The 13,627-nt window shown below is 37.3% G+C and overlaps 1 protein-coding gene and 1 long non-coding RNA gene across 2 annotated transcripts; one reads left to right on the top strand and one right to left on the bottom strand.

The window, feature by feature from the left end:
• The first annotated feature begins 870 nt into the window (after positions 1-870).
• Positions 871-2,775, top strand: LOC113107203 (uncharacterized). Its single transcript, XR_003292624.1, has 3 exons — positions 871-1,039; positions 1,685-1,773; positions 2,131-2,775. It is a non-coding gene; the product is annotated as an uncharacterized LOC113107203 (long non-coding RNA).
• A 4,113-nt stretch (positions 2,776-6,888) lies between these two features.
• Positions 6,889-13,274, bottom strand: LOC113107202 (tight junction protein ZO-2-like). Its single transcript, XM_026269540.1, has 5 exons — positions 13,197-13,274; positions 11,656-11,772; positions 9,683-10,030; positions 9,080-9,165; positions 6,889-8,019 (listed from the first exon to the last, which is right to left on the bottom strand). The coding sequence occupies exons 1-5, from the start codon at positions 13,272-13,274 to the stop codon at positions 7,848-7,850; spliced, it is 801 nt and encodes a 266-aa protein (XP_026125325.1). The 3' UTR covers positions 6,889-7,847.
• Positions 13,275-13,627: the final 353 nt, after the last annotated feature.

The raw sequence follows: 13,627 nt of genomic DNA, 5'->3' as shown, positions 1-13,627 counted from the left end.
TCAGTCCCATAGACTCCCCATGGTAAAATGTCCAACTTTACAGCAGAAAAAAACATGTTTACAGCCTGGTTCAAAAAATGATTTTGGTCTATATTGCTAATTTTGTCCTTCATGACAACTGTGAGGGTGGTGAATTTTTTTATAACTCATCCGTTTAAATTATATTAAGCCTTAAAGTTCTGCATAATTAAGGGCGTGGCCACTTGAGTGACAGGTGGATTGCCGCTGCTGTCAATGCCGTCGCGCTAGGTGGCCGTGGCTTCAGCAATCAGCTCCCGCCTTTTTGCCCATTTTCGTTTATCTGGGAGAGTCGCACGGTGACGCGCTGCCAAGATGGCGACGGCTCGCTCTGCACACTTTAGGCTTCAAAACCGCTATTGAGGAGTCTATGGGTGACGTCACGGACACTACGTCCATATTTTTTTACAGTCTATGGTCTTTACACATCAATGTATCGCCACGAGCTGTACGGTTAAATTTTTTCTTTGTATGTTTTAGCTGTAATTCCCATCCACTTACATTATAAAACTGATAGACTGCACAAACAGTTTGAGTTAAAAATCTCAGTATGTGTTCTACTGAAGAAACAAAGTCACCTACATCTTGGATGCCCTAGGGATAAGAAAATAAACCTCACATTTTCAATTTTTGGATGAACTATCCCTTTAAGTGTGTCTAATTGTCCACTTCAAAAGCATGCTAAATTCTTCTCAGAGTTCACTGACAGACTCCAGCAGTTCTAGAAGGATGGAGTTTATTCTTTACAGCAGTTTTATCAGCTCCAAACACACACAGGAATTCCGGTTTGGGGAATGGCCATCCTGATTCCTCACTTCCACAGGAAGGTTCAATAAAAAGAACCTCTAACATGACAAAAGCATTTCATTCCTCACTCGTCGGGACAGAGCTGTATAGGCTACAATGACCACATCACTGAAGTCCAGTTCTTGGAGCTCAAACCTTAGTCTATGGACCTCCTCATGTCTCAGGCTCTCCAGCTGGACCAGCACATATTCAGAAACAGATCCATAAAATTCAGGTAAAGTTTATAGAACTACAGAACTTTTTTTTTTCAAGGATTTTGGGTCACACTTTACATTACATGCTACTTTGGAAATCTAATGAACAATATGTTACTGCGTTTTGGGGCTGCTTTAATTACACCAAGTGATTGGTAATATTTTAGTTCATTATAGTAATATTTAATATGCAATATAGGCCTACAGACACTGCAATGATAAATATTGTGGTATTGTTTCAGTTGGCCATTGGCTTTACTCCAAAAATTGTCCCAATGCAGAATCTAGACGTCTTGTCGGCATTATAATGCTATCATTATGTGAGAGACTTTTCTCTTTTTCATTCGATCACCTGATTTTTTTTTTTCATTTTAGAAACATGTAAGTTGTTTTAATCACACTACCTCATCTGAGCACGCAATATAAAACTGCGCCCTCTGTTGGCAAATTGTAATATTAAGCAGGGCGTTGAACTGTTAAATGATTTGTTTTCTGCATGTATTTATCTTCGTATAGAATGGTTTGTGTACTGCATGTTTATAATCGTTTTGTGAACTTGTTAGACTGGAACTTTTTAATGTCATTTCTGAGGGAGAAGTCTCTGAGTCTAATAATACTGCATTGTTTGAAATATTACATCATGTTTTTCTACTCCATCACTGCAGCAATGGACGGATTTAACCTTTCATGATTAATCGGGCACCTCTGAGGGCCACTAATGAAGAAAAGTGAAGGCTTCTTAAGTCTGCAGAAGGTAAAGTAAGCAAAATTTTAGCAAATCATAAATATGTTTACATTCTGCATGTTTCTTAAAACCATATACTCACCATAATTTTCACAAACTGCCTTGATGAGAAGAAAGGAGCCCTTTTTAACTGCTTCACAGTCCATTATTACTTTTGGTACGCGCTAGGCCAGACTCAAACTCGTACCGTGAGTAATAATGCACTGTGGCAGTGTGTTTATCAGCGTGGAGAAACTCAAAACTGGTTTGGAAGCAAATTATTGAATAGGAAACATTTCATTATGATTCACTTGCATAAATGCACACTTTACACTTGCATAAAAACTTTGATCCTCTGATCTGACATCTGTATTGTTTTCATTTTAGGTTTGAAATGATGTAAACTGCATTCCAAGGAGTGGAAATTCTGGATGATTACTGTTCATTACATTTCTGTATGCAGCATTTAAATCAGTCAAGTGGTTGGAAAATCAATTCCAGTTGAAATTAAGAGTTTGCCTGGATGTAAATCTGGGGTTTACTATTATTTTCTATGTATAAGACAACTGCTTGGTGTAATGCAAATGTACAAAATGTGTTAAAGTTCTTATAGAAGTAGTTGCATGGTGTATATGCCTACTAATAAATAAATACATCTAAGAATAATTTATTTTGTGAAGAAGCAAAAATGGTTGAATCGGTTGTTCTTTTGTTGTCTATGGTGGACGTCTGACAAACATGCTCAAACTTCAGTGTGCATTGAAATCTATTTGCTTTTGTAATAAAACAAATTTCATCAGTGCAATACATTTTAATTTACAATAAAATATCAGTTACTTTTTCGAATAAGTATGCCAGTTTTCCCGTTTATGCTTTTGACTGACCACTCTCGTGTTGCCAGGTTGAGAGAATTCAGGAGTAAGTCCACTGTTCCCATGTAAACATGATGTTTCTATATTCTAAACTGAATGTGAACATTAACTTATCTCACTTGCACAAAAACAGATTCACTATTCCTCAAAATAAATAAAAACAGTGAAATGCAAACTCAGACTATGACACAAACTTGCAATAGGTGTTAAATAACACAAATATGTAGAGGCTCATTTTATAAACCAGTGTTTTTGCAATGGACCTTTGATGATCCAATTCAACTATTCTAAGCAGAGATGACTAGATAAACAATGGGTTTAATTTTTTTTTAAAATGCATTTATTTTTTTATCTACAGTACTGTACAGACATGAATTTGCCATAAAAATGTAATTTGTGCATTAAAAAACAAGCCCAGCCCAGAAAAGAAAAATAACTTTACATATTACTTTCCATATAAAGTAGACTAAATAGCTAACACTGACTACTTACTTTTTATGGAGTTACACAATACTTTAAATTATCACCTTTTAAAGCGTAAATCATGTTTAAATGTGTGTTTTTGTTGTCATTTACTAGAAAATAATGTAGTTCAGGTATTGGATTTGTTATATTTTTTTATGAAACGGTAAGATGCCATGTGTTTTGATTAAACTAATGACAGTACTGCTTTAAGGGATAGTGGATTCGCGACTGTTTTTATGGGCCACGATAGGTAAGCCGTCCGCCATTTTTGGAACGGTCCGAGCCGTTGACTTGACCGTGTGCATCATAGATAGGCTATATGTATGTGCATGTATGCATAGATAAGTATAGATGCGTACAAAGTGGATAAAAATTTACCAGCTTGCTTTAATAATCCATAGTTTTTCAGAGGATGCTGGTGAGATGAGTCACTCAGCCGCAGCATCTCAATCATTTACAAACTTAATCTCATGCAATAAATGTCTTGCATTTGAAACAGTTAAGGAATAAGTGACCATACCCCATAAGCACCATAAAAATTTATTTTATAGTCTCAAGGATTCAGAAATCATGCAAAAGAAAACTAAGCAGTTTTACTATGATAAAACCATGGTTTATTTTTGTAAGGGTTGTGATATGCACGTTTTTTGTTGAAGAAATTATAAAGCCTGTGTCATCTATAGCAAAAAGGTGGCCAAAAATGAAAGATTAAGTGAATATTTGAATGAAATGTTTGGTCAGAAGCCTAAACAAGGATTTGATTGTCCTGTAAGTGTAACATCAGCAATCACATGGCATTTGTAATAACATGTATAAATAGTTTATTTTGTATTTGCCTATTATGTAGATGTTATGTTGTATTATGCCTATTTGAGTCAGTTCGGGAGTTCAAAGCGGATTCGCGAATCATTTCTGTCAGTTATGGGGATCGCGAATCATTTGAGTCAGTTTGGGAGTTCGGAGCGGGATCGCGAATCATTTGAGTCAGTTCGGGAGTTCGGAGCGGGATCGCGAATCATTTGAGTCAGTTTGGAAGTTCAAAGTGGGTTCGCGAATCATTTGAGTCAGTTTGGGGATCGCAAAACATTTGAATCAGTTCGGGAGTTCGGAGCGGGTTCGCGAATCATTTGAGTCAGTTCGTGAGTTCAAAGCGGGTTCGCGAATCATTTGAGTCAGTTTGGGGATCGCGAATCATTTGAATCAGTTCGGGAGTTCGTAGCGGAATCTCGAAGTATTTGGGTCAGTTATGGGGATCGCGAATCATTTGAGTCAGATTGGGAGTTCGGAGCAGGATCGCGAATCATTTAAGTCAGTTCGAGAGTTCGGAGCGGCTTCGCGGATCATTTGAATCAGTTCGAGAGTTCGGAGCGGCTTCGCGGATCATTTGAATCCATTCGAGAGTTCGGAGCGGGTTCGCGAATCATTTGAGTCAGTTTGGGGATCGCAAATCATTTGAATCAGTTCGGGAGTTCGGAGCGGGATCGCGAATCATTTGAGTCAGTTCGGGAGTTCGGAGCGGGTTCGCGAATCATTTGAGTCAGTTTGGGAATCGCAAATCATTTGAATCAGTTCGGGAGTTCGGAGCGGGATCACGAATCACGAAAGATTCGCGCTCATAAATTTTCAAATTGGCCATAACCTTTAATTCGTTGCCAACTGGGCTGGCAGCGGGGGGCAAAGCTTTCTTTTAGGGTGGCATTTGCCACCCTATGCCACCCCGGTAGATCCGCCCCTGATAGCCTGTGTCCTTTTGTAGTGTGCATATATATTTATCATCAATCTGTGATAACTGTGACTAAATTCAGTACATATACGTCTGCCATATTGCCACCCCTCAAAAATTCCTGCCCCCTTCTCACCACCTTCTCCCATCAATATTTTTGTAGATCCGCCCCTGGCTGAAACTATAAAATTTTTATAAATTATACGTTGTTAATCCATCTTCCTATATTAGACATAAGAAGCCTAATTATGCTTTCCAGCCAAAATTGATCAACTTTAATGAGAAAACATCACCTAACAAGTCAGTGTTTATAAATATGAAGTATCACAGTACATTATTACAATGCGAACACCCTAGGCATGTAAACGGTTATTTTTTTAAATGTCGGGAATTTCCCCTACTTATTAAAAAGCTATGTTCATTACAGCAGTGAGCATCATGAACATGATAAACATCAGACAGACACGACCTCAACACATATAACAAACTACAAAGTGTTCGTTCTGAAATCTGAATTTATTCAGAGAAATAACTGCCTATATACAGTACGGATTTAAGAAATAAATACAAAGCTTTATTTCCCAGATTGTAAATTATTATTTTTTATTTCATTATAGAGAAATATTAACAACATAATTGTATAATTCATTGTAATATATTAAAATACATTTCTGATACTAATACGTTCGTTTAATAATTCTTTAATAACTTTGTTCATAAAGAAATAAGCCATTTTTGTGTTTGATCAGTTACCTGTGTCGTCAGTGCGCAGCAGACACACCCACCTACACGATTTAAATATATCGCTTATCCTGTCCCAAAAGACCGTAAACACTGCAGATAACATCTGAAGTAAACATTACTTTATTACACATAACATAAAAACGAGTCCCGTTTGACTGATCAGCTTCAAATCGAGTTATTTTAGGACAGCGGTTTGAATGTAACTCAATGGTGCTCTCTGCTGGTAGGGATTAGTAAGATGGTGAATCGAACACTTCCGGTGGCTTCACTGCCTGTTGGCAGTTACATATATATAGATCAGTGCATGTACCGTATTTTCCGGACTATAAGTCTTCATAGTTTGGGTGGTCCTGCGACTTATAGTCAGGTGCGACTTATCAAAATTAATTTGACATTAACCAAGAGAAATGAACTAACACAAAATCCTTTCAGGCAAGTCGTGCCACTCGGCCGCCATCTTGGCAACGCCTCCGGGCAGCTATTTCAGAATAACAAGACCAGCTCCTATCTAAATGAATGGGCAGAGAGTCAGAACTGCACTTTCACTGGTCACCGGAACATAAAAACAGCATGTTTAGAAACAGCAGTGAAATATGATAAAAATCGCTGAAATATTTTGATGACTTTGCCCCAAAATAAGGTTTAAAACGCCTTTTTCCCCACAGGTTATACCTTTACTACGTATGCTTAAGGGTTCCTCAACTGTGCGCATATCAGTGGAACCAGATTATATTTCCAGCGGGATGGGCGGGAAATGTGCACGCAACGCCATCTTTGCCGTTACGGGTTTTCCTTATATAGTTGTATTGAGGATTGAGAAAGTGACATGTCTCTTATAAACTGTCTCTGACTAAGACAAATGAACCAAGAGAAAACATTACCGTCTCCAGCCACCAGAGGGCGCTCTAATGCTACTCAGTGCTCTTGTAGTCTACACTGAAAACATAGAGCGCCCTCTCGCGGCTGTAGACGATAATGGTTTCTCTTGGTTCTTGGTTCTAAATAAATGTGACTTATAGTCCGATGCGACATATATATGTTTTTTCCTCATCCCGACGTAATTTTGGACTGATGCGACTTATACTCCGGTGCGACTTATAGTTCGAAATATACGGTACCAGTCAAGCTAATGCTAATAAAGTTTTGATTGTCAGGGCCTTGTTATTGGGTTGTTTACAAGGATTGTTACTTAACCCTCATGTTGTTTAACCCAAATGTCTATGCCTTTTGACCATTGTCCATACAAAGCCATTGTGCTCCAATGTTGTTTGGTTCCCAGCTGTCTTTATAATGATATTGATAGTTTAATGTTGGATTAATAAAAGCACACGACTAAGTCAGTAATGTCAATATAGTTTATTTTATTTGGTGTAGTAGAGTGAAATTCCACAGTAGACCTGGACGTAAATGTCCAGGGAATATTCTCTGGGTTTGTGACCCTCACACACAGTGGAAGCCATCAAAATATAATCCACAAGTTTTAGAAGCACTTTGAACCAATTATGTGGAGGTAAAGCGGACCAACGTACAATCAAGCGTGTTAAAAACGTAATGCGGTGGGGTTGAAATAAGACAAACCGTGACCACAGCAATTTCAGTCACTCGAACCAATCAGCATCAACCTGACTGGTGAAGCGTCCCTTTGGAAACTCGTCAGTCGTTGCCGTCGCTACACTGAGGATACGGGCGGACAGTATTAAGGGTTTTGGTGTTGACTTTTCCCTGTTTTTCCTTGGAGCTGTAAGCAGCAAAAATATTGTCCAGAGGGCTGGATTGTCAAGTCCACAAACCTCCAACGTTATTCGGAAAGTAAAAGGCACTTTAAAACATTGTAACAAAATCCAGTGTATTATCTCACATCATAGACACACATGATCAGAAATGAAGGAATGCAAAGATAGTATAAACCTTGAAGAGAGTGACATTTCAAAACAGTTTTGCTTCATCAGGCTTATAAAAAGAAAGTAACAAAAAGGTCTGTATAGCACATGACAGGTATAAGGTTTTCATGGAGCGAAGATAGAGACTCGTGACGAGACGTTTCTGTTGCGTTGCAGAAACTTAAAAAATTGCATAGGCAAGGAAACATGATTCTCGGATCACAAGAAGGGAAACAACTAATGCAAATATAAGATTCTATCCTCATGGACAGAAAGTTCAACTTCTCTGAAGTGAAAAAGACAAATATATGCATGGGAAACTTAAAAGCAAACGGGACTTCCAAGTCAGCAGCAGTTTTGGTGCAGGGCGGTGCCCCGGTGGAATGGTGAAGCTGTGCGGCGAGCCGAAGCAGAGGAACTCTACAGCTCAGTGTCCTGATACTTTTGTGTGGTGTTGTAATAGCCGCGCTTGGTCTGCTCTGCCAGCTGATGTCGAAACTCCTCTCCGTGCTCCTCGCCGAGGCCGACCGGGCGGCTCTCTGAGTATGGCAGCTTGCAAGGAGGCGTCTGAGGCTCTGGTCGCGCACTGGAGCTGGACTCAAAGCAAACGTAGCAAGATCAGGGAAAGATTGTGTGAACATTTATCCTGCTAATTTTTGCAACATACAACTATATGACAGTAGATAACCTCAGGTGATTATGTGCTTTATTCAAAGTTAAACAAGTTCCGGTTCTTGATTTTGATTGGTTGAGCCGTGTTCTAAACCGCTTTAAATTCCTCGACAAACATACACCTTTGTTTACTTCTGTGTGTTGCTCGGCAACCAGTTTGTTGGAACAACAAATGTTTCTGAAAGAACTACATTGTTTGGTGGAAGAATACGGTTTATATTTAGACCATTACTCTTTATTTGCTCTCTTTTATTCTGTGAAACCTCAGTACGTATATGGAATAACCGTTTTATAAAAGCAATAAGCCATGTGAAGCCATGATCTGCAGTGAATTTATAACAGCTAAGGGGACTTTAGGGGCTAAGGGGCCTCGTGTCTAGACAAACAACGCCCCTTAGCTGTTATAAATTAACTGTAAATGATGACTTCTTGGGACTTTTTCCTTTATTTTGTAAAACCTTATAGCCATACTGAAAGCAACAAGAGATAGTTCACCTCAGATCTTGAAAATAAAGCAAAGATGACTGTTAAACCTGTGGATTCAACTGCGAATCAATGAGTGTATTCAATGACAAATATGTTATTGGTCACTCAACATGTACATTTAATGATGTTAAAAAGGTTTCATATTTATGAATTAGATTATAAACGTATCCATTTCATTGCAAGAGCAGTGTCCTTCTACAGAGAGCACGCCCACACATGCTTCTGATTGGCTGTGATATTTGATTGATTCCGTTGCAGTGTCCCGTCGTGTCTGGTGTTGAAACCCAAATTGCTTGTCACTGGAATCTTGTTGTGGCACATGATTAGGACATGCTGAAAGATTTCACAAGTCTGAGTTGGGAAAAGATGCTTTGTTTGAAGTAACTTCTGTGTGAGCTGTTCTTAATAAATCACTACATTTTTGAAAAAATACCTTTTTGCTTGCGAAATGTTGTTTATGTGAGCACACCTTCAGATCAAATCCAGACTCTTACCCGATAGGTTGTGGCCTGCTGTGGTCCAGTTTCTGAGATTTAATGGGGACGGCATAAATGTCTGGATGTTTCTGTGCAATCTCAAACTGTAAACAGACAAATCAAACATAGTAGAATTACTAACATAACTATTTAGGGTTAGGATTAGGACTAGAAAATGAGATTTGAAAGGAGGCATTTTTATTAGAAAATATTTTTGTTTGAATTTTTCAAGAAGAGAAATAGTATAAATATTCACTAAACCTGTTTTGTTGTCAACCTACTGTACATATTGAAGCATGTAAATCAAAATTCCAATAGCAAATAAAACGACTTATTAAATTTAAATAAATTTTCATATTTAAAATTGTTTTCAGTATGTATACTGTGCAGTACATAAATATATTGTTCCAAAGCATCTACAGACAACAGGAAAATATTGAAGATAAAAGAAAAAAAAATACTCAAACATTTGCAGTAAATGTAGGTAAAATTTATTTCTGACCAATTAGAAAACATGTAGGTCAAGTTTCTGGAACTAGCATTTCAGATATGTACCAAGATACTGGTTGTCATTTTGTTGTGTCATTGTTCATGCAAAGCCTAAAGTTGGTGAACACTCACCCTGGCGTTCTGGGCCTCTTGGATCTCCAGGACTCTCTGTGTCCGGGCCAAGTGATCCATCTGCTCAAAGGCCTTCACTTTGCCCAGGAAAGTCCTCTGAGAGGGATCGTCAGGGCTGTCCTCCAGAGGTTTGCTGTCCCGTACCGGGGGGCTGTTTGCGAGGCCTCTGGAGCTGCGGGACACGCAGGTAGGTTTGAGAGCTTTGGGGGGAGGCAGGGGTTTGGTTTTTGCAGGAGAGTCCTGGCTGCGTGGGTGCTCGCTGCTCGCGGGACTGCTTGAACGAGAGTCGTAGTTTCGAGAGGGGTCGTACTGCCCCCGCGACGTCTCCACTTGAGACAGCATTTTTACCTGAAAGACAAATTAATATGAAGGAGAACAGCATTAACAAATTGAATTGCAGGCTTTCCTGCTACAATTCTCTTCCTAAACCACAAGTTAAGGCCAGAACTGGACAATATCGTCACCACTGCATTTTTACACTGAGCTCCATGATTCCACACACAACACTACCTACTAGTTAAATCTCATACACTAACTAATCGCTCCAGTTTTCTATGAACACTGCCAAAATACTAAAAACTACTACAAAACACTTAATTATTAAGGTGCAAATATTTTGACATTAATTAACAAAATAGGAATAAGGAAACAGTTATAGTTAACTAAAACCAATAATTGCCAAACTTAATATTGCAAAAAAAGCAGAAATAAAATAAAAGATAAATATTACTTGAAAAAACAAAATGTTTTTTTTTTTTTATAATTTTAAAATGTTGCCTTGGCCACTAAGTAAAATAAAAGAATAAATAAACTGAATTAACTAAAATGACTTAAACTTAAAAAAAAATTAGAAATGTTTAAAAAAACAACAAACAAAAAAGAACTAAAATAACAAAAGCATACAAGTAGAATTTAAAGTAAAATCAAAATTAAGTTTAATTAAAAATAAAAGCTAATTACAAATTTTATAAATATCACATTAATATGTAAATAATACTGAATATCCTTATATTTAACATGAAACTATATTAATAGTATTTATCTAGGTTATCTATGCTATTAATTTCTACATATATTAATAGATTTTTAACATATCTGAAGTTAAATCAGGAGATACAGCCCGTTCACACCAAGGACGATAACTATTTAGTTATAAAAATCGTTCTCAATATTTAAGTATAGCAGAGTCCACTCAACACTCAAAACTATAACGATAAAGGAACAATGAAACTATATAGTTGGAATCGCTTTCAGAATGATTTTTGACACCCAACCAAGATTCCATCCTGCTATAACGAGCTCGAGGATTTAAAGCGGCAGACGAGCATGCGCTTAGAATAAAAAAACAACAGATGTGAACCCTAATATGGTTACCTTTATAGTTATGTTTAAAGTTATCCTTCTTGGTGTGTACAGGGCTTTAATGTATTTTGAAAATATATGAATTGATAATAATATAATAAATATACAATAGGCCTATAGAATAAATTTACACTAGATTAAAAAAATAAATATATAAAACCTCAAAAATAAATGTTCAATTAACTATTTGTAAAAGCTTAACCACCTCCATTTAACGACATTTAAAAAAATAAATAATAATAATAATATATTTTTTAACATGGTCACAGTGTATGTGACTGGTACAATTAGTTAAAAATCATGTAGATACTGTCAGTGGCCTTGAAGTACACTATACTAGTTATTTAGCCAGTTTGGCACAACTGTGAACACGGCTCTACAGCATACCAAAATGTGTCACTGAGCTGCTGCGAGAGGATTCTGAGCTGCTGGAAAAATGGTTGCGCCAAATCAGGCCGTTCTTCTGCATGAATGCGGGTGCGGTTAGGAGAAGAGTCGTGTTAGTCAGTTTACAGTCTTTAGTACAAAGAGTATTTGTAAACGTAAAAATGGATTCATGTCACATAATACAATTCCAATACCAATGCTTTTGGGGAGCGTGACAAGCTCACCTTTGCGGGGTCAGGCAGGAAGGTGGACATTAAGGGGGGACTAGCCTCTGTCAGCATCTCTCTGCTGCCCATCCGCCGGATGCGACCTCGAATCTCTGGGCTGGACTTCCTGAGGATCTGGGGCAGAAAGAAAGCAAGAAAGAGATAGATAACACGGAAAGATGTCTAGGCAGGGGAATGCCTTTAAGCATACACACACTACAGAAAACATACAGTCAGGAATGTGTTCGTCTTGGGCCATGCCTAGTATGCGATTTAACTTTAACATCCATCCATTTATCCATCCACTTTTGTTTTGACCAATTCATTTTCTTTACTTTTTCAGCTCTTTATGATTACTAGTTTTTTTTTTTTACTTTTTTTTTTTTATTATTAATTATTATTTCTTACAATTTTTAACAATTGATTAATTATACCTATCAGGCCTTTCAAAATCACAATTTTCCTAATAGTATACTAACTTTTAGGATTATTTATATACTGTTTTAGTATCTATGTTTTGTTCTAGCATTGATTATAATATTTATTACTCTTAAAGCTCATTTTGAATTAACCTTTATTTTTTTATATTTTCACATTTTCATTTTAGTTAGTCATTATGTGCTTTTGTAATTTGTATTATTTTTAATATTTCTATTTAGTTTAATTTGTTTTAATTTAAATTATTTATCTCTTCATCTTCATAGTTCATAGTAATTTTAGTAATTTTGTTATGTGCATTTGTCATTTTTATTAAATGTTTATTACAATGAAAAAATTTTTTTTATCATTTTTGAAAAAAATATTTCTATTTAGCTTTATTTTTTGTTTTAGTAATTTTAAAAACTTTTTTTTCAAATAGTTGCCAAGGCAACAATTCAAATGTTTTATTAGGTTTTTCAAGTCTTTATCTTATATATAATGTTATATATTGATATACACAGCTTTTTATTACATTTATAACATTTCATTTAACAAAAAACATTTTAGTTTTTACTGATTCGCTGTTATTTCCAAGTTTACCATAACCATCGAAACCCTGTTATTTGCAAGAATAACCATCATTTATGTTACTCTATTCGACATTTTTTATGATCAAGAATGTTGTAGATCCAACATCTAACAGAAGGGGGCAGAAGTGACTGCTTTTTGCATTTACAGATGCACTTAACGTTTATCTGTTTTTTGAAAAGCATTGCTATCTAAACTCATTACCATGCACTTCCTGGATTTACAGCATGTAATGCGTGCATGACAAGCGTGTGCTAATGTCTTGTTCTCAGTGTGAAAATGTATTTCCCTGCTGGCTCGACCTCTGCTGTCTTTCCTTGAGCTGACGTTGTGCTGATCTAGCAACTCAACTGTGAGCGATGCCATCGCTGCAAGCATGTTTTAAGTGTGTAGATGTCAATGCATGTGCAAGCAGTTCACCCATCACTGTCAAAGATGTATTATCCATGCCCGTCTCTTCAGGCATAACAAATGTTTTGGACTGAGCATGCATGCATGTGTGTGAATCTGATAACCCTGTAGAAATAAAACGAATGCATGTGTGCTCTAACCTCCTCTGGCATGACTGGCTCAGAGGAGCGGCTAATGGCCGACACTGGCTGGCGATCGAGCGGCTCGTCCGCTTTCATATCTGTGTAAGTCCCGCCTCGTCCGCCGTGTCGTCGTAGTCGCTGGTCAGCCGGCTGTCCATGCTGAGATAGTCAGCGCTCATGGGCTGAAGATATGACATGCGATCGTCATGAACGTCAAGCCCCCTCCGTCCCCTCCAGCTAAAAGAGACACATGATGGATCTTGTGTACAGAGAGGAGTGAAAACAAACAAACACAAAAACAAAAACAAACGAAAGCTGTAGAGCACCACCGAAGAATGATGAACAGTAAAAGCACAGAAAACCAGGAGGAATGACTATCATGACTTGTAGAAAAGGAAAGCATGCATTAGTAGGTTTTAACTGTAAAGAAAAAAATTCAGGAATACTGG

The sequence above is a fragment of the Carassius auratus genome, chromosome 8, assembly GCF_003368295.1.
Source record: "Carassius auratus strain Wakin chromosome 8, ASM336829v1, whole genome shotgun sequence".
NCBI lineage: Eukaryota > Metazoa > Chordata > Actinopteri > Cypriniformes > Cyprinidae > Carassius > Carassius auratus.
The sequence above is the reverse complement of the archived record's forward strand: the minus strand, read 5'-3'. Positions and strand labels throughout refer to the sequence as shown.